This window comes from Gymnodraco acuticeps, unplaced genomic scaffold (genome assembly GCF_902827175.1).
Source record: "Gymnodraco acuticeps unplaced genomic scaffold, fGymAcu1.1, whole genome shotgun sequence".
Classification (NCBI taxonomy): Eukaryota; Metazoa; Chordata; class Actinopteri; order Perciformes; family Bathydraconidae; genus Gymnodraco; species Gymnodraco acuticeps.
Window position 1 is genome coordinate 2131622 of NW_022991435.1, and position 26084 is coordinate 2157705.

The 26084-nt window shown below is 40.6% G+C and overlaps 1 protein-coding gene across 5 annotated transcripts; it reads left to right on the plus strand.

The window, feature by feature from the left end:
* The first annotated feature begins 20 nt into the window (after positions 1 to 20).
* Positions 21 to 18762, plus strand: LOC117532616 (phosphatidylinositol 4-phosphate 5-kinase type-1 gamma-like). Of its 5 annotated transcripts, none has more exons than XM_034195977.1 (18): positions 21 to 1457; positions 5411 to 5439; positions 5621 to 5710; positions 5842 to 5972; positions 6081 to 6198; positions 8096 to 8248; positions 8818 to 9117; positions 9621 to 9829; positions 9912 to 9995; positions 10730 to 10778; positions 10906 to 10990; positions 11079 to 11252; positions 12549 to 12705; positions 13530 to 13598; positions 13936 to 14516; positions 14767 to 14849; positions 16017 to 16106; positions 17397 to 18762. In XM_034195977.1, exons 1-18 carry the CDS (start codon positions 1364 to 1366, stop codon positions 17397 to 17399), a joined length of 2499 nt encoding a protein of 832 aa, XP_034051868.1. In that variant the 5' UTR covers positions 21 to 1363; the 3' UTR covers positions 17400 to 18762. The 5 variants fall into 5 exon arrangements, with proteins under 5 accessions (XP_034051868.1, XP_034051869.1, XP_034051870.1 ...); XM_034195978.1 differs by having other exon boundaries at positions 16020 to 16106; XM_034195979.1 differs by having other exon boundaries at positions 14815 to 14849.
* The last annotated feature ends 7322 nt before the right edge of the window (positions 18763 to 26084 follow it).

Consider the following 26084-nt stretch of genomic DNA (forward strand, 5'->3'; position numbering starts at 1 on the left):
AATTTTTCTTCACCTTCTATTTCATGTGAAGATCTTAATTTTGTTTACATTTAATGTTCTTGGTTCTCTCTTCCTTATTGGACTTTATTCTACCTTTTTTGGATAAATATATATATTTATATTTCTTTATAATTGGGAGAATGTGTTATTTCCAAATGATGTGCCCTTAATAAGTATGGACACCTTTATTTTTGATTGGATTTGAGCTTCTTCCATTTTATATAAATATCTTTATGGACAAATCTGCAGGCTTTAATAGAAAGGTCTCAATTATTTGTAAAGTAGCTTCCATGTTATGTGACCTTATTACTCTAATTGCAGGATTGCATTGCTACATTGGACACACCTCATTGTATGAATATTGTTATGAAAGTTCTGCATTTTTAAAAAATAGTTTCCAAGTCATGGAAACCATTTATTTTCTCCAAATCATTGCAGCAATATACTGTGGGAAATATAAAAAAAGACTTAATTTTCATAGAAATAAATGGTAGAATCCCTAAAATCCAATAAAAGTAGGGGTGTTGGAGACCTGGAGACTGGAGATCAGTGTAGCAATATCACTGGGTGACACCTTATACAGTCTATGGGTGACACACATAGTACAGGAGATATTGAAAAAAAGGAAAGATTTCTATTCAAATATTTTTGTTTAATCAAAAAGGACGAATACATTGTTTTTTAACATCATTTTAACTAAGGGCGAAGTGGCATGTTAGCACCAAGGGATTGAAAACTACTTTCGTTTTGTGTCATTTGAATTTATTTATTGACGGTCCCTAAATTAAAGCCTGTGGTTAAGATTAAGAGCGAGGGCTTGGATATTAACCTACTAACGTCCTCTTACTGTTGACAGTTTGTGAAACTAAATAGGAAGCCCGGAGTGAATATATGTAAAATGTCCAACCTAATACCAACATCACGCGGTGGACTTTTTTAATGTTTTCATGACTGTTTTCGTCATGTTATTATCTCGAAGCGGAAATAAGATTCCTTCTGGAGACTGTCCCAATAACAATTACAATGAAATACATGTCGTCTTTTCCCCATAAGCATCACAATAGTCGACGTTAGATTATACCTCCACAATGATGGTTTGTTTTGGCAGCTTAGTAAAATGATGCTGTGGCGTATCAGCGTAAGAATGACGCACAGTGGCGATGATCAGCACCGCTGGTTCTGAACGCTGCGCGTCTATACACAGCGACAGATACACACGCGTAGAGTTATGTAATTATAGCGGTACATATCGAAGAAGGTGGAATGATAGAATATCTCCATTACTTCGAAGCGCAAACCGCCTCATCTTGTTCTCGTTGAGGAAGGATACGGCTGAGGGTCGTCGCCAGGAACCGTCCGGGAGATGGACGGGAGGACTGCGGAAACCGGGGATGACGGGAGGACGAGTGAGGAAGCGGCCGCTGGCCTCTGTCTGCAGCTTGACCTGGGGGACACCGGTATGAATGTTCATCCATGAGGAGTCTTTTATTGTCGATTAAATAATGCAGTAATCCCGGGGGTCCTATTCAAACCCAGCTACCCGCCGTGACAGAAATTGGTCATAAGTGGGTAGTAGCATCCCACCATTTAATATCTGGATGTAGCTAATATGGGTTTAACATGATAGAGAAACATATTTTTGTTACAAAAACAGATCACTGACATTTTATTTAGAGCAACATAAACTGTACATGAATAATAAAGTGCTTGCTTGGATAACAGTGTCAAGATTCAAGTCACTGCTGTTCTGATGCAAATGGCCCATAGTGTCAGTGGCTCACTGCAGCCTGGCACAAACACAAAGTGCTCATTAGAAATATCTACACCCAACTGCTAAACCTGAAGAAGACCATCTGAAATTTTACCTGAATGAGTATTGAGCTATTCACACACACACACACACACACACACACACACACACACACACACACACACACACACACACACACACACACACACACACATACATGCACAATAGTCATTAGTGCAGCATTAGCAGGAGATAGCTTTTTATGATACATGCACACAATGTCATATTGCTCTACTCAACCTCTGTCTGTCGTCATAATTCAGTCAATCCCTCACTTCCTCTTCCTAGCTACATCTGAAGAGTGCTTTAATCTGATATAGAATTATAACATAAACCACACACTAATCCCTTGTGGTATCAATTTGAAGCATCACTGTGCATGTAATGACTGCAAATACGACACAACATGCATTACAGTTTTATTTTTATTTTAGTATTTTTTGCAAATGTTAATGAAGGAAAATAGATGTGATCCTCATCAGTTTAGCAGGTCCAACAAGTTGTCTTTGCATGTGCCTCATGTATAACATTGGATGTTTGTGCACACATGATTATTATTAAATCCACCAGATTATACTTGTGTGCAGAGAGCCTCTGGGCAGAAAAATCTGTGTTGAGTGTCACATTAATGTTAAAGCAACTGGCCGCCACAGCTGATAAGGGAGATATCTAATCCTCTTTACAATGACACATGACACATGACACACACACACACACACACACACACACACACACACACACACACACACACACACACACACACACACACACACACACACACACACACACACACACACACACACACACACCACACACACACACACACACACACACTCACACACACACACATACTTCCCTGACACAAATGTTTCATTACAGGAATATCTAAATAAACTTTCAGTAATTCTGTTTTAACACCGGTCGTTCTAAAACACAGTCCTAAAGGAAGCCTGTGTCTCACATAGTAATCGAAGATGCTACAATGTGCTTGTCCTGTTTGTTGCTTGCGGCTCAGTGGCACATTACTCTGGCCTGACCCTAATCCCGCAGAGACTCTTTGTGTGCGCGCCTGTCCCTGGATACTCCTTCTCATTGTTCTGCCTGACAGGCTTTGTTTCAGCGTTAATCTGCAGGTTACAGGTGTAGTAACCAGCCGCATGAAAATAAGAGAAATAATTAAATCAGTAAAATATGGAGAGCCACTTTCTTTTGTAGGTAAAGTTGCACGCTGATATTTTTTTATTGTCGTGACTCTTGTCCACTTTTTCTGCAACCTCTTTTAAAGTTCCATGCCCAAAAACGAATGAAATGTAGTAAAACATTTACAGTGCGTAGACGATAAATTGAAATGACATCATTACGATCATTTCTCCCTCGATATTTCATCTAGCACCATCATTATCTCAAATGTGTTATGTGTCCAATGAAAACTAAGGACCCTCCCATCAGCCTCAGCTGCTCTTTGTCTTTAGCTCTAGTTAGTAACAGTAGCATGCTAACGTGCTAAAATATGACGGTGCACATGGTTAGCTGCTATCAGCATGTTAGCATTGAAATTGTTAAACATTTTTAGACGATTGCTATGTTTTCCATACATTACATGTCATTTGTTAGACGCTTTTATCCAAAGCGACTAACATACATTCAGTAGCCTACTGTGGACAATCCCCACAGGAGCAATCTGGGGTGAAGTGTCTTGCCCAGGGACACAACGACATGCTGACTTCAGTGGGACTCGAACTTGCTATCCCCTGATTCAAAGTACATCATACTATCCACTGAGCCACAGCCATAGTTATACTATTTAGTAGGTCAGAAAATACATTTAGTTTGTTAATGCAAAGCATGCCTTTTAAGTGTACGTAACTTAGTTTACATAAGTTTACATAACTTAAAAGGTTTGTGTCAGCTGTACTTCTCAAAATTAATTGAAGCACACTTAGAATACACAAGTTGTTCATACTCACCATTCTAAGTTAAAGTAACTTCCTTATTGTGAGGCAACGAGTTTGCATACTTTTTCTAAGTTACCACAATTTATTAAGTTTTACAGTGTAGTCAATTAAATGTGGGTTGCCAAAAATACCAGCATGTCCTACTGCATCTGTTCTCATTTGGCAGTTTGCAAGCCAGCATGTTTATTTTGTGGCTATTTTGACCCACATTAATATGCACAGGGGATATAAGCAACTAGGTCAATGTTCAAAATGCAATGTTATGACAAAGTATGCCCCAAATGTGCGTATACTTCATGCATTTGGGACATGCATATTTTAACATAAGTTACAAGATAGCTGCATGGAATACATAGTAATAGTAACATGAACAGGTGATTTGAAAACCTGCCTTAGTACTAATGCAGCTGTTATTGTAAGACACCCAGCAGCAACAAGATATTATTTTATTATGTATTATACTGTATATGATCTACGATTGTGTCCTGTCATGCCTTAGTGATGACAAACTGTGCCTCAGTGTTTGTGCAGTACTTCAACATGGCTTAAAGATTCATTATCCTTTCTCAGTCAGCTGCACTTCCTTAATCTTCACCCTCACACAACCTGAACCTAAGCACAATACTGTTAAACCAAGTACTTTGTAGCACTGTGATACTACAATTGTGAACTGTCTCTTTTCCCATTCAATCCCTTCCTTCCTGCCACTTAGTTTCTCATAACATGTCACACATACAGTCATGTCAGAGGGAAAGATTCTTCTTAATTCTAATGCGTGATAGGCTAGCGTCATGATCTGGAGACCTTGGCCAATGGCAGTGCACAGATTAGAGAGGAAGTCAATCCAATTGAGTTTTTACTTTCTTGTTGCAAATCTCACAGGTCCAGGAATAGCAAACAGTGAGGGCACTCTGCCGGGTTCTGACTACTGGATGTCAGGTTTTGGTTTGGCCAGGAATATAGCTGCATGTATTTCTGGATTAGAGAACCATTTGTAACCTGTAGGCACTGCACTTCACTGCTGGTGAGTTGACCACGGATTTATTATGGAGACATTTTGTATAAAGGATTCAAAACCAGCTTTAAGTCGTATCTGGTACAAAATTGTATCGTGGATTTTTCCAATTAAATAAACAATAAGAGAACATTTGCTGGGGGTTGTGGGTAAAATTACCTCACAAAATGTTTTCCTGCGTCATGGAATTATATATGTTCAAATGTTCCCTTTACTGGGCACTTGAAGATATTTGGATGATCATATACAGTACAGTATAGATACATTCAATGTAGTTGATTGCATATTATAAATGTATTAGGGTATTTACCTACAATTTCTACTGTTTGTCTTGATGTTGGAGGATATTCCTTTAAAGAGAACGGTCTAAGGTATGGGTTCAATCAATGTCAAGTTAATAAAAAACGTGTTAGGGGTGGATGTATGCCTTGAGTTAATTGTTCTGATTGTTGTGTAAGTCATTAAGTTCTTATGATGGCCTAGATGTGTCTGGCTAACAATCACCAAACCCAGTGTGAGTCTGATGCCAAAGTTGCCATTCCATTACAATGCTTTCACGCAATCACGCTAAATATTGTACCATTGAGACACACTCAACCAATTATTGCTTCTCTTTGTCTCTGTCCACAGATTCAGCCAAGAAGGCTCAGATATCAGAGGTGAGAGGCTTCTACACAATATGCACCTGTCTGTCTCACCTCTTGCTTTTTTCTACTTTTCTACTTCTTTCTTGTGTATTGTTTTGCTGCATGGTTCAATTCCACACATCCGAATGGACAATACAATAAATGAACTACCTAGGCTACAGTGTCACATTTCCATTTCCTTTCCTTGTGACAGATGCCATCCCCATTTGGAGTTGGCCCAGGCCATGAGAAAAAGATAGGCCACAGGAGGGTAGATGCTTCTGGAGAAACAACATACAAGAAGGTAGGCTTTCTCTCTTCATCAGTATTTGTTTTAATCTTTTGTCTGCGTGTAGGTTTGGCGTCACGATTTTTATCAACCACGTTCCACCCACATCTTACTCTGTTGTTCTTTTCTCTGTTCTCCGCCCCCAGACTACCTCCTCCGCCTTGCAAGGGTCCATCCAGCTGGGTATCGGATACACTGTAGGCAACCTCAGCTCCAAGCCTGAGAGAGATGTGCTGATGCAGGACTTTTATGTGGTGGAAAGCATCTTCTTCCCCAGGTGCGATAGAATGAGAGGTGTGTTTATGTGCATGTGTGTGGCAAGTATTCAATATAACCTTTTATCTTCTTTCACTCTTCCAATTTGGTTCCATCCTGCTTCATACAGAGAAGGCAGTAACCTCACTCCTGCTCACCACTACCCAGACTTCAGGTTTAAGAACTACGCCCCTGTGGCCTTCCGCTACTTCCGAGAGCTGTTCGGGATCCGGCCAGATGACTACCTGGTGAGATATTTATTTTCTCTAATGCATCGGCAGTATGTTAATGTATTAAAGGTGGGGTATGTACTTTATTTCAGAAACACTTTTTGTTATATTCCATGGAATGCTCTTAACATCCCGATAGCAATGAATATATGAAATGCTTTGACAATAAATACATAAAAAAATGTCATCTGTGGAAGCCGTAGCGCTGTAAAAAGCACGACCAATCATTTTAGCCGGCCCGGCTAAAATAACTGGATGCCTGTCAGCCTTCCATCTCGTGCCTTCATTGGTCATGTGTGCGTTTGTGTGTGTTGGAGGAGGGGCTCTGTAAGGAAGTCTGAAGGAAGAGGCAGATTTTTTCCAGTCGTTTACTTTCAAATTCTTGCGCACTCGAGCTGGTTTCTCCAAAATTACATACCCCACCTTTAAGTGTTGTGCACGGGAAATCTCTCCCATAGAGCATCAGTAGTGAAGTGAATGAGTGCATCGTTTTTAGCCTTTAGACACCTAAATAATGATCATATTAATTAAATACACCGCTGTTCATAATAATAATAATAATAATGATAGTACCCTATAGTAGGACTAGAGCCAAACTGAAACAGTGTTGGTGGCTATTATATATTTCCAACAGACATCTTTTTTAATTCCATTGTCTATTAACAAAAAAATTACAATATAGTTAAATGTTTTTATTTTTTGCGCATTTAAATATACAAGACAAATATGTACATTATACTGGAGTCAAATACACTGTTTAATTCCCAATTGTATGTAGCAAAGTCGTAATACAAATAACATTATAGCTGACCTAATATAGACTTATGAAGTTCTCTCCGAAAGCATTTTATTTATGTTGAGCGGAATAAGGAAAGATCACACAGCAGGGTGCTACCACTCAGAAAATTAACCACTCACTAAAAACCAATACGTGTCTACACCCACACACAAAATAACAAAATAAAGTGGCACATGCCTTCAAGTACAGTGTTTAGCAAATGAGGATGCACACACACAAACACACATGGGCTGCACGCCTAAGCTCACGTTCTACCTGTGCCAGAGGAAGATTAACAGACTAAAGCTTCTTTTTTTAAACTCCATGTAGTAGCTGCAGTCAGAGTCTGCGTGTGTTGGAGGAGTGGAGTATCAGCATAATTGCATTCTGTTGCCTAAGCTTTTAAAATGTTATAGCTTTGTCCAATTCATTTCTTACTTTGTGTTGATAATGTTTTTTACTATTATAGTCTTAATTGCTCCAAATGATTGTAAGGTGGTCAGCGTAAATGTAAAACCATTTATGCTATTGCAGCTACATATGCATTTTAAAAGGGGTTTCCCTCAATTCCCTCACGGCAGTGGCTCAGTCAGTAGGGGCTTGGACTGGGAGCTGTAGGGTCACCGGTTCAAGTCCCCGACCACACCTACAATATGGAGTGTGGACTTCTACTTGGAGAGGCCCCAGTTCACCTCCTGCTAATTTCACTGTGTGCTGTGTGCTCTGCATGTGTGACCATTACAGAGGGTGTCATCCCTCCCAATTCTATCCTTAACATAATAACTGATTGTGTTCATGGTATTCAGGAGCAGCCAGAAGTGAGTCACTGTAGCTTTTGGTTTGCTATTTTAAAAGCTCTATTGGATCCAACATTAAAACTACTCTGCAAACATGCAGTACCCATGGTGTGTTAAAGAGAGGATGAAATAACAAACTCTAAAAAAAAAATGTCAAGACCCTTATCAGATTGACCATCTGTTCTTTCAAACGTAAGAGTAAGCTTCTTAATTAATCAAGTCTGCTTTCATGGCTTTTGTATGTTGAAGCAGATTGTGGGTAAGATTGTCAGGCTTCGATATTTTCATTGATGTTTATATTTAATATGCATTTGTTCCTCTTTGTCTGTCTGTTGTCTAGTATTCTATATGTAATGAGCCACTGATCGAGTTGACCAACCCAGGAGCGAGTGGCTCCATATTCTACGTGACCCGCGATGACGAGTTCATCATCAAAACTGTTCAGCACAAAGAGGCAGAATTTCTACAGAAACTACTTCCTGGTTACTATATGGTAAGTCAGACCAACCCCTTCCTCCATCAGAGCGAACTGAATACCCTTATCCAAATTGTAAATCAATAGTTTTAACATGTGTGTTATATTTACATATTACGTTGTGTTGTACTATTCAGTTTGTAGTATTGACTTATTTGTATCACTAAACACTTGGCCTATTGAAACTTGTATGCTAATATTTAGTATAACAAATTCAACTAGCAAAAAAGATACTGGGAAATTGAAACCTTGCCAATGGTTTTGTAATTGTGTTTATATGTGTTTGGGTGTTTGTGTACACTGTGTATGTTCAGGAGCACACCTGAGACTAGTCATCTTTATCCTCTTTATCCTACCCCCATACGACAGCGTCAGAAGGTGACTTTGTAAAAGATGTAAGCTAAGAGGTTGTACCTGACAGAGACCTCGGCTTAGCACTCCTTAACGGTTTAAGCATGTAACCATTGGAGATAAAAAAAAAAACGGAAACGACTGTCTGGCATTTGCATGGTACTGGGACTGAAACGCACGACATGCATTATTCATTTAGTTTCCCCTGTCTCTTTTCCTCTGAATTCCCTCTCCAGAACTTGAACCAGAACCCCCGGACTTTGCTGCCAAAGTTTTTTGGCCTCTACTGCGTCCAGTGTGGGGGCAAGAACATCCGAGTTGTTGTCATGAACAATATTTTACCGCGCTCTGTACGCATGCACCTCAAGTTTGATTTGAAAGGCTCCACATACAAGAGGCGAGCATCCAAGAAGGAAAGAGAGAAGTCAAAACCCACTTTCAAAGACCTGGACTTTCTGAAGGACGTTCCTGAAGGCCTCACCATGGACCATGAAACATACAGCGCTCTGGTCAAAACTCTGCAGAGAGACTGCCTGGTGAGAAATAAGAGAGGAGGAAGGATGTAGAAGTGTTTTAAAAGTAGATTAACACCATGTATTTCTTTTAATTTAATATAAGCAGCACAACCAAACATATTTGGAATTAAGCTGAGTCTGGAATTTTTACTATGTTGCAAACCAATGTATTTAACAAAGGTCATCAATTACCTTGGTAGATGCTAAAAACTATTGAAATATCACATATAATAATAATAACACTTTATTTAAATAGCACTTTTCATACAACACATGCAGCTCAAAGTGCTTTACAAAATTACACATCACAAGTTAAAAATACACAACAAGAAATTCCCCTCAGATTATTTGTTAAGAACTTTACAGACCTGTACATGCAGCAAAATATAACATATTTCTCAGGTTAATAGACACAAGGAGGAATAAACAAATAAAATACACAATGGTTTCTCTCTGACAGATAAGACACAAGACAACTGAATCGATGCAACAATATAAAATATATAATGTGTTTTTTTTATCAGGTTCTGGAAAGTTTCAAGATTATGGACTACAGTTTACTGCTTGGGATCCACAACAAGACACAAGCAGAGCGAGAGCGTGAATCTCAGGGCTCGCCCACAGGGGGAGGGGACGAGAAGAGGCGGGCGGCTCAGAAGGCTCTGTACTCCACCGCCATGGAGTCCATCCAGGGGGGCTCCACATGCAGGGACACACTGGACCATGATGACACGTAAGCCACCATTCAATAATGTGTGCCCTTATCATGATATTACGTTTGGAAATTATAATAATGTTCTCCTCTCTGTCTGCAGTATGGGTGGTATTCCAGCTGTGGGTAGTAAAGGAGAGCGGCTCCTGCTGTTCATCGGAATCATTGACATCCTGCAGTCCTACAGGTAGGACAACTACAAAACCTTTAGAAAAGCAATACATCCAACTGCAATCAGTTAGGGCAGAGACATGGCCGGAATAAAACCACTAGACTCTGGGACAGTTTTATCCCACAGGCCATACAACTGCTAAACACCTGAGCTCTGTTAAGTGCCTCGATAAACATTCATCTGTTTGTCATCTTGCATTTTACTTATTATCTAAATAGTTATCACCACAATAAACCGTATTTAATGTTGTCTTAATGTAAATTGTTTAATTTCACATTCTGTTCTTGTATATATATCATATTCTATTTACATGTATATAGACTACTTGCACTTGTTTTTTATTTGTATTTGTATTGTTGTATTTTATTATATATGTTGATTTGTCATTTCAAACAGTTTTTCATCAAACTATTCTTAAATGACAACAAAAATTATCTGGCTTCAGGAAATGATTACCTCTAGGTTGGCAGGTTTATTTATGTGTCTGCAAGGAATATATAAAGATGGAGAGAGATCACAAGGAAAAGCAATCCCAGACTTGTCAAACCGTTTTTAATCAAACACTAAAATAGGACTTTCATAAAAGCTATTATCAGTACAAGTGTGAGTAATCCAGTCCCTTAAAACAGCTCCTAAAATTCACATAAACATTTCAAGTGGCACTGTAGCCTCTGATTCAGGGTTGCCAGGTAACTGCAGTAAGTCAGGGCATGAGTCTAACTAAATAATTCAATTGTCTTGTCTGACAGAGTGATCAAGAAACTGGAGCACTCTTGGAAGTCCCTCATCCATGACGGGGTGAGAAGCTTTTCACAACAGTGCACATTTTTTATTTTTGGTTCTTTTTGTCCCTTTTTTCTGTCACCTTTAATGGCGTTATGTATTAAAAGTGCAACATCCTTAAAGTTCCATCTGTTTTTCACAGGATACAGTGTCAGTTCACAGACCTAGCTTCTATGCTGAGAGGTTCTACAGATTCTGCAGCACCATCGTCTTCAAGAAGAGCAGCTGTGAGTTTTTAAACGTGCATGAGCCATGTTATGTCGGATGACAATGATACCAATGAGAGTACATGTATCCTATCCACTGCATTCACAGCATTGCGATCGTCTCCCTCGAAGAGAGGACGAGGGGCTTTCTCCATGTCCAAGTCCAGCGGGGGAACAGGTTCAACTGGGCAGCGTCCCTCACTGACCGATGAGAGGCAGGAAAACCTGGACAACTTGGAAAACCTGCGAGGGGCGCGCAGCTTCCCCATGCTGGAGGACAACGGTAGTTTCACTTATATTAATAGTCCACAATGATACGATACGATATAACATTAAAGGTGGGGTAGGTAATTTTGGAGAAACCAGCTCGAGTGAGCTAGAATTTGAAAATACACAGCCGGAAGAAATCTGCCACTTCCTTACAGAGCCCCTCCTCCAACACACATGAACGCGCACACGACCAATGAGGGCACGAGATAAGTTTGTGCACAGATGGAAGGCTGACAGGCAGGTAGGCCATCCAGTTATTTTAGCCGGGCCGGCTAAAATGATTGGTCGTGCTTTTTACAGCACTACGGCTTCCACAGATGACTTTTTTTAATGGATTTTTGTCAAAGCACTTAAGATATTCATTGCTATCGGGATGTTAAGAGCATTCCATGGAATATAACAAAGAGTGTATCTTGAGCCGGTTTCTGAAACTTACCTACCCCACCTTTAATGGTCAGATCAAGTCTGAAATTTGACTTGCATCACAGCAGCTCCATTTGTAACATCAACATGGACACATATCAAGACACAATACGTGAACAAAAAAAACAACATTTAACATAACATCACTATCACTGAGAGAAAACATTCTCAAAGACCCTTTAGTGTGCATTTGATCCGGGAATTAGCTACTGTACTGGTGCACAAATAAGTGCTTCAGACCTGACATGCTGCACACATGTTTATTAAAGACTTTTTATTCCAAGTAAAAATAGGATGCTTAATACCAAAGACTGAAACCTAGTATATAGACTATTTGACTATGTGGCAGTGCCTTGATGAGTGTTTATGGAGGCCTCATTTATCTGATCTCATCTCAATGCTGCTAGAGTAAAATACTGTGGTAGAAAATAAAGTGTGAACTTGTGAGTGTCAGTTATTCAGTATTACTAAGTCTTTCTGAACTTGGCACACCATTAGTTTCAATTGTTTGCATCTGAGTGCTCCATTTACTCTTTAAATGAACACAAGTGAGCCTTTATTGATCCATGTGGAGAAATTAAGTGAAGGAGCAGTATAGTTGCAATATTCAAAGAAAGTGAAACTTTTAACAAATCAATAGTACATTTGATTGAATAACTGATATCAAATACAGTGTTAGTGCAGTCCACTGTACAACAGTACAATAGGATTGTACTGAAATGAAGATGTAAAGAACTCTACTGTACAAGCACCCGCATATATTTAATGTAATGTTGTCTAATCTTGTTAGAGCAATTACACTCCATATTGTTTTTGTAGTATATTTTCCTCTCTCGCATATATTAAATTATGTCTATTTGTATTCCTTTGTTATTATGCACATCAGGGAGAGAGCCCCCCTGCACCCCCCCTTCCTTTGAAGATGCTACCACAGCCTCCATCGCCACCACGCTCTCCTCTAACAACTCCTTACCCACAACCCCCTTCGACACACCAGAGCACCCACGCTCCTGGAGACAACTGCATTCCCCAAGTGTGGCAAGGTGAGAACCATTTCATGAATATGCAAGTTTTAAAAATCGTATTTGAATATGGTTTACTGTGTGTCTTTATATTCTGATACACCGTACATCCTAGGTACGGTCTAACTGTTTTGTTTTCTTCTGAGTAAAATGATCTGTAATTATCTGAGTGGCAGCCATGATAAAAGCTGGTATTCTCTAAATGCTAAGGAACGGCGTTTTAATTCTTCCTTTCTTGTCTCCTTGGAGTAACGCACCATTTGGCTGCATTTAAATAGCCTGTCTGTGTTTAATTGTACATTACAGGTAAATGAAAAACCTTCTTCCTTTAAGAAGTGGTAATTATTTTGGACAGGAATCTATGCTTGAATTGCATTTCAGCTTTGAGTTTGTCAGCATACTCATTTAGTTTTGTCATTTTTGCAAAAATGTAAATACATCCGCCGTTGAATAATTACATAGCCTATTGAAAGTAAGATCCTATTTTCTACAATAAAACTTTTGAACAACTGAATTAAATGATTCTTTCTTCTAAGCCATCAACATGTATTTTAGAACCGATTCCAACTAAGCTGTTAAAATACGTTTTTATTATATAATATATTATATAATTAATATGTCTTTATTATCAGGCTATGTACCACACTCCTTTAAAGTAGCTGTGATAAAACCTCTACTTAAAAAGCACAACTTCGATCCAGAGGTTTTAGCAAACTATTTATAATCTTACATTCCTCTCAGAAAGCCTTGAGAAAGCAGTCGCAAAACAGTTGTGTGATTACCTGAAAAACAATTATCTATTTGAAGATTTTACCATAACCATGTATCTACCTGTGTACTTCCAGGGTGCAGAGAGAAGTAGTCGAGGTTCATGAAGAAAAGCAGGACACCATCACAGTGGCGGTGGAGCTCAGGTACACAATATATACAGTGGAGGAGATAAGTATTTGATCCCTTGCCGATTTTGTAAGGGGATCAGATACTTATTTCCCTCAGTTAAATGCAAATCAATTTGTATATTTTATATAATGTCAATTTCTGGATTTACCTTTTGATATTCTTACTCACACTGTTAAAATAAACCTACCATTACAATGATAGACTGTTAATTTATTTGTAAGGGGGCCAACTAATAAAATCTGCAAGGCATCAAATACTTATTTCCTCCGCTGTACAGCAACGTGATATTACTACATTGTCCATAGCTCCTTGCTGAGGAGTCTCTTAACACAGTTTCTTGTCTTCATACAGTAAAATCCCAAAGAGCACAGAGCTGACACAGATGACGGAAAAGTCCTCGCCCAGTGTGTCACCTGATCCTCAGCTCCACGCCATTACTCCCTCCACCACTCCCTCTATTACACCATCCTCCACCCTTCCTCCTCCCTGTGTGTCACCCTCCTCCTCCGCTGCTCAGTCAGAGGAGCAGTCATCCTCCACCCTCTCTTCCTCCATCTGTCCGTCCACCAAACCGCTCACCTCTCCCTCCGCCGCCGCTCAGCCTTCCTCCCTCTCTTCTCCAACTTCTCATCCGACGATGCAATCCACTCTCCTCACCTCGGCACCAGACACCTCCGCCCCCCCACCTGGCTCAGCCTTTACTCCCATCTGCCCCGAATCCTCCCACTCCCCCACAGAGAGCCCCCCCTCACCCGCTCCCCTCGACCCCCCCCCACCCACTCTCCTCGACCCCCCCTCACCCGCTCCCCTCCCACCCTCCGAGCCCCCAGGTGCCTCAGCAGGCGCCACTGCGTACACCGTCCAATCAGCTGTCTGTGTCCAGCAGCCACAACTCATTGGATGGGGAGTTGCAAGTGTCCGACATCTACTTTGTAAGTCCCCCTTTTCATGTGCGTTTTTTGTATTTTAAAACAAAAACAAAAAAAATGTGCTGGAACTGCCATTAGTCTTGAAAAGAGACAAAATAAGACATACAGCTATTTTGAAGAGGCTCGCTGTGCATGATGGAATACATAATTAACTGGCCATAGCATTTCATCAGTACACATTTTATTAACCGGTCATCACACTGGAGAAAACCCTTTCCGTTTTGTTTTGTCTGCTCTCTTCCGGAGAGTTAAGATCATTTTCCTTCTCCTGTTTTTCTACGATGTGCTGGGTCTCTCGCAGTGGCTCAGTCAGGACAGCGTGATAGAATTATGATGGTGAGGGGGGGGGGGGCTGTGTGTGTTACCCTGTGCACGTACTATGGAGTTGTTTACACTGTCAAAAATAATCGTATTTCTCTAAGCACGAGGCTGTCATAGTTCATGCTTTTGAATGTATCAGCAAAACACTGGGGTTGTCTTTACCGTACAGCATGATGTATTGATATCTGTCCATCTGCATTCAGAGTCATGAACAGCTCTCCATAATGCTCCATCTTTCCTTTCTGACATTATAGTATTCACTATTTTCAACTTTCATTACTTGATCATAAGTCCTTCTTTCATCTCTCATCTTTCTCTCTTGTTGTGTGATATCATTCATTCACTTCCCTTGATTTTCCTGTGCACACTTTTGTGTTTTCATCTGCGTTTGTGTCCATCCATCCACCCATCAGTATGCAGATGGCAGATATTGGGTGTACTCTCCAGTTCTTGGCCGTCGTAAGCTAAACTCTAGCTCAAGTTACAATGTAAGTCACCACCAAAGTAGTTCGAGTAATTTGTTCCATTGCATTGCTGCTTCCATTGGGACACAAGCACAGCTGCCTATGGATTTTCAGAAGGACTTTAAAGTAAAGCCACAGTGCATTTCACATTACTTATTTAGTGTTGAATCTGCAAAAAGGACGTAGCATTTTAATAACCTCGGCTTCTGAAGGGCCATCATCTGCATTTAAATGGAGCATGCATCTTTATGTAATGTTAAAGGCTATGTTTGAAGATCTTGCAAGACCTGCAGTAAATTTACTGTAGTTAGCTTGAATTCACATTCTAATTTAAGTGATTCCTCACACTCCTTCCCTGTAGCACTGAGATAGTAGGAGGTCCTGACATGATGATAAGTCCTTTCACTGCTTTGCTAGAATGTTTGGCAAATAAGATGCTGATTGAAAAAATATGATTTGGTGTTTTTTAAAGTGACTTTGCTCGAATATTAGCCAGAAGATCCAGATCAGATCATCCCTGATAATTGAGACCCTTTAGATTTTCCTCAGCAAAGTTCTAAAGAGAAGCAGACTGACCCAGAGCAAAAGTGTGCATGTTTGGTTACCCAAACATGCAAAATGGTACAGAATGTCTTTATAAATATATCTTTCTCCAGCTTCCTGCTAATTTTCTCTTCTTGTCTCCTCTCTGCTGTCCTCTGCTGGCTGTGTTGGATAGCAGCAGACTCAGGAGGACCGGGGCTGGGTGTACTCTCCTCTGCACTACGGCTCTGAGTCCAGGAGGGACTCAGAAGGGGAGAGTGAGACAGTAAGTGTGCAGCTAATTAATTATATACCATTAACCCCAGGAAAATAGATTAGTTAATGGGGTACCACTTTACAACAAGACCCTTATAAAGGATTCATAAAGGGTTTATAATTAGGTTATGAATTCTGTTGTAAACACTTTATTAATCATTAAGAACCATTTATAAACCAGTTCTAACATAGTTTTCATGCATCAACACAGGCTCACTATTGATGACTAAGCCTTATATTGGCTACTTAGCGAGAATCAACTCAGTGAGCAATAGAAACCAAGGATGCTGGCTGATGAAGAAGACGAAGTAAGCTAAGTATACAGCCAATATAAGGCTTAGCAGTACAGATACATGTGTGCTCACTATTTGGCAAGCAACCGGTCACAGTTGCCCTGTTTATCTCTTGTCTTATAAAAGCTTATTAATGATTTATAAAGTGTTCACAACCTAATTAATAAATGAATTACAAACATGATTACAAACTATTCGTAAACCCTTTATAAGGGTAGTCTTATTGTAAAGTGGTACCGTTAATGGTCACCTATTATGCAAAATGCACTTTTTGATATATTTTATACATACATATGTGTCTCGCACTCCAAGTGTCAGAAAACAAAACCCTCTCTTTTTTCCTCCGTACCCAAATCTCTAAAAACGGGGGTACAACGGAGCTGATCCAGATTTGCGTCCGATATGACGAAATATCGGAAATGTGGACCCACGGCCCTATCAGAAACGTTGTTATCAGAAACAATGCCCGACGTGTTTTGGACGTAATATGGTCTTTGTTTACATTAGCAAGCATCGCTAACACTCAGAGCTAACGTGTACTGGAGAGAGTAGGCCTATGTGTAAAAAAGCAGGAAATAAAAAAAGGAACTCACCTTGTGGTAAACCTGTGAGAGAAAAAGCATTTGAGCTCCATACTGTTTCAGAAATAATCCATGCAGTGGTTTGGAGCATGATATGGCATTTAAGCACGGCAGTATTTAGCTGAGTATCTCGTACAATTCTGAGCAGGCACAAGCTCCCCCTCCTCTTTTTTTGGGTTTTCAAGCTAAGGACCCCGAATCAGCAGTTCTCTAACAGGCCTGAAATAGAGGAATATGAGGGATGTCTAAAATGCATGATCTGTTTGGTATTTTGAGCAAAACACATCATAGACATATATCTGAGACCCATAATATATGCCTAAAAATAGCATAATAGGAGACCTTTATTATAAGTATTTTTTGTTTTCCTGTTAGGGCTTTTCTTATTCCTCGTCTGTTTCTTCATCTGTGTCTCTGTTCTTTCAGTAACTCGGTGGAGACAGCAGTGATGGGTGGAGCCAAAGCCTCCATATACTGAAGCTTTGAGCTTTTAATAACAAAGCCACCAGGACGCTATGGGAATGAATGCTGTTCGCCCCTACTGCATGTGGAGCTAGCCATGCCAACAGGGAATTCAAAAGAAAAACAATATAATAATCATGCTTACACTTGCATACATTTAAACAAACATAAAACAATAAATATATTATGCAAAAAAAATAAAACAATATAACTCCTGGACAATCTAGCTGTCATCAAGCAGAGAAATACAGTTGCGTCACAATCAGCTGAGTGCCGCTGTGAGAGGTGGCTGTTAATCAGGTGTTGCTCTGCTTCCTGCTGTGGACGCTTATAGCGTCTGTGAGTCACGCGGCACTGTGCCAGCTCTGGCTATGCAAAATGGGCATACTTGTTATTGATTTCTCCCTTAGACTGATGCATCAGAGTTTATTCATGCATTTATTTTTCACTAGGGTCATGTCAAAGCTGTATATACATTTTATTTGAGCACTTTATCAATATACACGTGGCTGAAATCGTTTTATGTTTCGTTTTTTTGTCATCAGTCATTGTTGCAACACTTAAACACAGTAAATGTTTTGTGTGCTGTGTGCACAGGGTTCTGTTCGTCCAGCGGTGCGTGTTGGTCACTTAAGAAACTCTGATCTGACAATTAATGGTTGTGCTCAAAATGCCTTATTGACAAACTCATTTTCATAACGTTTTTTTTATATTTCGGGCTCATGTAATTATTCAAAAACAACTTTCAAAATAAAAATATGCAAAGTTTTCATTTACACCTTTTTAAGGATTTGAAATCCATTGTTCAAGAAATACCACAAGAAAAGAAAATGTATCAAATTATATTTTATAAATTGTAGATAAACTTTGTGTGTGCTGAAGCACATGTATTAGAGTCTGTATGTGCCCTTATGTCTCTGTATGCATGTGTTTGCATGCATATTGATGTGTGATTGGGAGTTCTTTGTCCTGCCTATTTGTCAAAAAGTGTTAAAAGTTGTAACTTCCATTTGTTGTTATGGCCATGAATGTCGGAACCAGCTATATGCATGTTGGCTGTGTAAGATAATAAGATAATAGATAATAGAGAACAGATATAACCTCAGATGTATATACAGTTTGGTCATAAAATAAATCCATTGTTGCCACAGTCACTCTTCCATACATTAAGATTCAAGATTGACCAAAATGAAACTTCTGACTGGACGAGCACTGCTGTAACATATTACTGTGTTGTTAAGTCTGAAGTGTACCTGCCTGTATAGGCATCAGTGTTTGTAGCTGATCACTGTGTAAAAGAATAATAAAAAATGATATTGTGTAAAACATATGTAATTCGTTTTTGTTGGATTTTTATATTTTTGTGTATTATACAGACTCACAGCTGAAAATGAGAAAAATATTTAGCTCTGAAATGTAATATGTGTTATTGGTCCACTAGATGGCACCACATGTCTCAGACAAAAACAGCCTGTTGTGGTTTGAATTCCGACAGTTTTGTTCTTCTTGAAAATGCAATAGGCCTACTCTTTAAAAAGGGTTCTTACGCAGTAAGGAAATGTGCAGAATGGTTACGTTTTGGTAATTTCCTTGATTACTAAAAGACAAAAAAGGACAAGACTATGGAAAAATATGTGTGTTTCATGACTGTTGAATACTTTGAGTACTGTGTTAAAAGTTCAGAATGTATAACAAATATGAATCGTTTAATCAAGTTGACACACTGAAATGTGTTGTACTGTTCAAGCATTACAGCTTGAACAATTTGGCAACAAAATAGCATACATAGTCCAAGTAACACGTTTAGAGTTTGATTAAAACCATTTCAGTCAGACAACTCACGTGTTTCTTTAACATGTTTATTAGAAGCAGCATATAGTTGAGTTTGGCATCTAGGCTCGGGCATCATCACTCCATAGATATACATAGCACGATGAGTGATGATTAAATAACTAACCCCCGAGCCTACAGGTGGAAGCTGTGGAAGCTGTGGAAGCTGGGGTGGTGGTGGGGCAGGCAAGCAGTAGCGACGTAGAGGTAGCTGGAGCAATAGCAGCAGCAAGCAATGCATGGAGAGAGATCTGGCAGGTTCAATAGAGCGGCATATCAAGGAGACTCTGTTTGGTTGGTTGTAGAGTGGCAAGGGGGCGTTATGTATGAATGCAGCATAAGTGCTCGAGTTGACTGCCTGAACTAGCTCGCAGGCTTCGCCCCATTTATTTACTTACATCTAGCTATAAGTAAAGCATGGTTTGGTCTGAATAAAGAAGAATACAATGCATACAATGTATGGAATTTGTATGGCAATAAGTATGGAAAATGTGTACGAACCATGATCAATATACGCCCAAAGACACATTTCAAAATATCAGCTGTTTTTTGGTCACAATACTTGGTGACGTGTTCCTGATTGACCAAAGTATGGAAGCTCATATTTATAGTCTCATATCTCAACCTCCACATTACGCTGACATTTATACAGACATAACAATGAGAAATCGTCTGGCATTTTATTTATCTGCATAGGCTTTGCTGCTAAAAATACATTGGAATAAAACAGACGAGGATCAATATGGCTTTCACTGAAACAGCCCTTTGGGATGTGAGCTGGCTATCTGTGGTGGTATGGACTCTCTCCACACACACACACACACACACACACACACACACACACACACACACACACACACACACACACACACACACACACACACACACACACACACACACACACACACAGTACAAGTAAAACAGAAGGGAAATTAGAACAATTAAGTTCAAGTAAGACATACCATGATGTTGTCCACCCAAGTATACACTACAGCGAGTGCAGTGTGTGTTAACCATATTCCTCTGCGTGTGCAGGTACAGGTACACATGCAGTGCTGTGTGCATGCATGTGTGTGCTTTATGTGTAAGCCCTAGTTGGGAATGTCACTCAGGGGGACAAGTCAGCCATGTCGGGCCGTGATGGAATGTGTGATGGACAAGGATCAGCAGCCACCTGGCCAATTGTCCTGGAAGGAAATTGTGCCTCTCCTCTTTTTGTCCTTCTGCCTTTGAAAAACAAAAATATCCCTTTTGCTCCTCCTCAGTTCCCCAGGCCTGACATTCAGACAGGAGGGTTCAACAGTCCAAGTGCAAGTGATTGCGGTCAAACAAACATTAAAGGATATGGCTGATCATATTCTAAACCATTTCGTGTCTTTAACCAATCCCATGTTTCTTTTTGTTTGTCACAAACGGATCCCTATAACAGATGCATTTGAATCCAGAATCTGTAGAAATGGGACAAGATTTTGGAATCTAAAGCATTTTATTTGTAGTCAAAAGAGTATTGACACATTTTGAATTGAATGTATACTAGGTAAAAAGTGTCAAAAGCAAAAGGGGCGTAACACAATGCAAAAATGCAAAAATGCAATGATTGAACCAATTGGCTGTTGGCTACTGCTGAAAATAGTCCCCAAAAATACTCTATCAACTCATATTTTGAGTAACATTTGCCAAATCTCAGTGCCCTGCTGTTAGTAGGATATTATTTAGCCTTTTATTCCAAGACCACAGGCTGAGAAAGTGGTTTTCATTAGATCTGTTTGAAATAACAAAAATGATGTTAATCTTCATCATCATCAGCTTTATTCTCTAAGCACTATTGTGGCATTAGGCACAGTCCATGTTTGCATGTTCTCGCAGCGTTCACTTGAGGCTGCTCTGGTTTCCTCCCAAACCTTCATCTCAGATTGAAGAGATATGAATGTCTTTTTGATGACTCTGCTCCTCCCCCTGCTTTCTGCCAAGTGCAAGCTGGAATAGGCCTCAGACACCTGTGACTTTGAACATTGTCATTATCATATAAAAGCAAAGAAAAAAGCCTATCATAAAGAAGAATTGTAGAAGAAAACATATTAGATATATATAAACATTTAAAGTTTTCATCTAAAAAACATTTCTTAAGGTAAACCATGGAGCGGCGGCATCTGTACCTGGGGTGAAATGACACGTCGCAAAACTCCGCTTTCATCTGCAGGACACATAAACAAATGCCTTTGTTCTTTCAAAGGAGAGAGGGGCCGAAAGCCACAACAAACAGGCTGAGTGTCCTGTGTGTGTGTGTGTGTGTGTGTGTGTGTGTGTGTGTGTGTGTGTGTGTGTGTGTGTGTGTGTGTGTGTGTGTGTGTGTGTGTGTGTGTGTGTGTGTGTGTGTGTGTGTGTGTCTGTGTGTGTGTGTGTGTGTGTGTGTGTGTGTGTGTGTGTGTGTGTGTGTGTGTGTGTGTGTGTGTGAAAAGAAGAGACGGGGAAGAGGAGAGAGAGAGAGGGAGAGAGAGAGAGCAGAAAGAGATCAAAGCAGGGGGTATGTTTTTGAATCTCTGTGTGGGAGGTGAAGCCTCACCTACCCAGAATGCCTTGCCTCGCTCCTTCCAGCCCACTCAGGGTTTTAGGAGCATCACTTATCTTTGCAGCGAGCGTATGCTATCCCTCCATCAATCATCTCCCCTTTTTTTTCAATAGGAGAACTGCGACTTGGTGTGAAGAAGCAGTCGACCTCTGATCGGTGATAAATAACCTGCTTCTCCCACGCACAAGACAACATGTGCATTTCAAGCAGAAGACAGAGCAGAGAGTCTGCAACATCTCCAACAGAGCCTTGGTTGCATTTCACAGCAACCGAGGCTCTTCTACTAAACAGAATCAGAGCCCATCCCCCCTCTCATGAAGGGATCGAAGTGTCTCTTTTTAACTCAGCGTGAGAATCTACAAACAGATGTCTGTCTGCACACAGTGATCACCGTGCCCTCTCACACACACATGGAAAGCCATAAAGGTCTCTGTGTTGCGTCGTCAGTGTCTTAAGGCAGTGTTTATCTTTGGCAGGCTGAAGAAAACAAAGCCATTGATTTCTAATCCTAATCCCCCTCTACTGCTTCGCTCCTATTGATCATCTATCCATCCTTAATGAGATGGAGGGGTAGAGGTATGGAGGGCTGATGAAGGACAACACTTTGGCTGCTGGTGGTGTGCCACCGTCTTTCACCTCAACCCATCTCTTTTCAATCAGTCTCCCTGGCTTGTGGGGCTTTCACAGACCTGACACTCTTTAAGCTGGAATGGTAAATAAATGCAGCAATGGTGCTTTTGTAGAGGTTTATCAAACCTTGAGGCTTGCAGAGCTCTGGAGGTTTGCTGAAAAAAAATTGAAATTGGATGACAGGGATGAATGCACTAAACAGTACACACAGAAGCACATGCATGCATACACAGTGTGGATCGAGTTTCAGTCCAAACACCAGTTATAGTATTTCTAGCAATGTCTCTATGTCAGTGATGTTCTCTGATAAAGACATCTTTCGCAATTCGCTCTTACTGCCACTTTCACATGATTATGTCTGCTCTCTCTTTCTGTCTGCTTCAGTGGAGATGGTTCGATGGTCATGTCGAAGGAACTCAGTTTCCCTTAGATGAGTAAATTATCTTCTTCCCTACTAACTTTCATTGATTTATCAATGCCTATTATTGGCTTATTATGCTACTCTTCATTCCTGCTGAGAGCTATTTTTCTGTATTCATCGTATTGTATGTTCTTTGTGCTCTTTAAGATTTAGCAAAAACTACAATTTTCAGCAATGAACTTACTCATATGTTTGGTATACGATTCAAATGTACATCTTTATTAAGGACATCTTGACTGCACACACTTTCTGGCACAGCCTTTCAACCAATTCCTAAGCAATCACACATTTTTAAGGCAGTGAATAGTGAATGTTTGACCCTCTGTGATCCTCTGTCATTCTGATGCTGTGACCACAGCAGGATTTGAAAGGAGGAAAGAAATGTCAACACACCATGTCTTTTTGTAGGTAATATCATTCTATGGACCTGCTCAACCCGAAACTGGACATACACAATGTCAAACACTGAACTAGATTGTGAGGAAAGGTCTGCAACACCTGCTGCTGATGTTGGAGATCTTTCGATGGTATTTGTTTTGTTTGTGCACAGACTTGTAGGATTAATGTTAATCACAGTGGTATTCCCTTTTGGGATCATGGGTAAACAATGAATCTGATGTGGGAGGTCCACCAGACACACCCCACATTCCTCAGGATTCACCTCTGAGAGCAAGTTTCACGGACATCCTGGACTTACTGTGAGGTACCGTCACACGCAAATGCAAACAAGAGATGAAACAAGAGAACAATCCAAGCGTAGGAGCGCGGTCCAGAAGACGCAGCATTGCTTTGCTTGCAGAACTTTTGGAAAATTGGATGATTTTGGGGATATATGCATGTCACTGCAAAAAATGGCACCCTGGGGATGTTTTTCCCTAAGTGTGTGATAATGGCTGCAGCAGAAGTCATTAATAGAAGGCTAATGTGTGTCAGATGCTACCTGTCCAGTAGCAGCAGCAGCAGCAGGGGAGAGAGAGCCAGGACACGAGTGACTGGCCAGCATAATGAGAGGGACATGACCTGCCAACCTGGGCAGATGCTCCTCTAGTGGGGCTAAGTGTGTGTGTGTGTGTGTGTGTTTGTGTGTGTGTGTGTGTGTGTGTGTGTGTGTGTGTGTGTGTGTATGTGTGTGTCTTCTCATTTTCATGGGCCCTTTCTGCCTCCTTTCTCCAAGTATTTCTCATCAACATCATCGAAAAGCACATCTACACACACAAACTGGTCGCACACATACAGACAACTTCATGAGGGTTACCGTGGGAATGCCCGTGGCATTATGTCAGTCATTGAGTTGGGGATTTTAATCCTGAAACAAATCTAGACTTTGTGTTGTGTGTCTCCGGCTGTGTGTGAGTGAGCGTGCCCGTGTATAAAGCCAATCTCACACCCATTAGATTACGGCTGGCCGCCCAGCAAAGGCCCCCCACTGCCACTCCCACATGGAGGAGCGAGCAGGATTAGCCAGCTCTATACCCGCCCTAATCTGGGGACAAAAACCCACAATCGCCTCCCACTGAGACGCGGAGACAGAAAGATTCAATTTGATGAGCCCCTTCTCAATATAACAAGCGTGTCTTTTAGGGTTAAAATTACTACTGCTCACTCTAGCATCAGTCAATGTGGATTCAGCCTCTAAACGGTGTCCTTTTTATCCCTATGATCGATCCCTTTTATAACAATTTAGAACACCTAGGCTGTGCTCTGTGGCGGGGAATGCAAATGGGAAAGCTTTTCAAACGTCTGCGGCCATGCTAGCAGTTCTATGAGGCTGCACTACATCAAAGCAATGTGTTGAGCTAAATGCTGACGTAGGAATAATAGCCAGTTGGAATGCAAATGTTGATGTTTTTAATGTGTATTGTTTGTTAATCGCCGTCATTTAGTGTATTAGCATGCTAGTATTCGTTACTTAGCGCTTAACAGAACAAATCAGTTTGACTTGAATGTTATCAGTTTTGCAGGTATTTGGTCATAAACCAAAGTAATAGACTATATTTCGACCTGATGATTGCTCTAGAGGAAAAGTCAGATGTTCACCAAAGTTGATATCATTCATTAATTCATCCTCAAGTTTGTGCCAAATTTGATTAAAATCCATCCAATAGTTGTCAAGATATTTCACGCAGAGCCACAAATATCAGACTCATGGTGGTACTGGATGAAAAAGGGGATCGCTAAAGTTATTAGGAGTCATCGTCTGGGGACTATGAATGTTTGTGTGGAACTTTTGTGTGAATACATTGAACAGTTGTTGAGATATTTCTATCTGGAACTAAAGTGGTTGACCGACCAACATTGTCATCAATTGAGCCATACTCTGACAGTGAGTTAATCTACCCTGTGCAAGCAGTTATTTCCTACAAGACCAGATGTCATTTTATCCCTTTTTGGAGTAGCGCTCGGCGTGTGATGCATCATCACAAAAGGCTACCTGCTAAATGTGTTGTCTGTGCCTCATTATTTGTCAGAAGCTGCCCGTTTCATTGCCCCGAGCCCCGCTCTCTCCCTCTGTGCGTCTCCCTCTTTCTGTCTCCTACTCGGAGGCATCTGCCTCATTAACCACCATCAGCATTTTGTTTGCTGTGTGTAATTTGGATGTATTGGGAGTGAGGCCGGGGGGGGGGGGGGGGGGGGGGGGGGGGGGCTGGTACTGATGTGTGTGTCAATGTGTTCAGTTGATGTGTGTGTGTGTGTTGGAAGGAAGCTCATTAGGCTGGAAAAAAAACACTGACATTTTTGCCAGAATCCAGATCATATCTTCCCTTCCTTTATCTATCAAAGGGTTCCTCCAATCAACTCCCCGGTGTGTGTGTGTGTGTGTGTGTGTATAGTATATGTGTGGTAGTGTAGTGGTAGGCAGATGTTTGCTGATTCGACAAGTGTGCATTGCAAACTCAGCCTAATTTAGACTACAAATAAACACAATGCCAAACAGACGCTCATGGTGACAGCCCACTCTTCATTTTCTCTCATTTTAAACCAAGCTCTCTTTCTCTTCTCAGTCTCCCTCTGCCACTCTTTCTCCCCCCCCCCATCTCTCTGTCCTCTCTTTCACAAACGCAACACTGTGTGAAGACACCAGAAGTATTTCAGCTGGGTGTTCTTCTCCAGTTGTTTTCCTTGTAGGCATCTCTGACTAACTCTCAACTTCCACAGAGGACACTGTCTTCTGCCAAACTCAGAAATGATAAACAAAAAGTGG

Excerpts from the sequence above, each read along its gene's own strand:
- LOC117532616 (XM_034195977.1), top strand. The coding sequence starts at position 1,364 with ATGGACGGGAGGACTGCGGAAACCGGGGATGACGGGAGGACGAGTGAG. Across the intron at positions 6,199-8,095 it reads TCCGGCCAGATGACTACCTG|TATTCTATATGTAATGAGCC; the intron begins GTGAGATATTTA and ends TCTGTTGTCTAG. Across the intron at positions 13,599-13,935 it reads ACAGTGGCGGTGGAGCTCAG|TAAAATCCCAAAGAGCACAG; the intron begins GTACACAATATA and ends GTCTTCATACAG.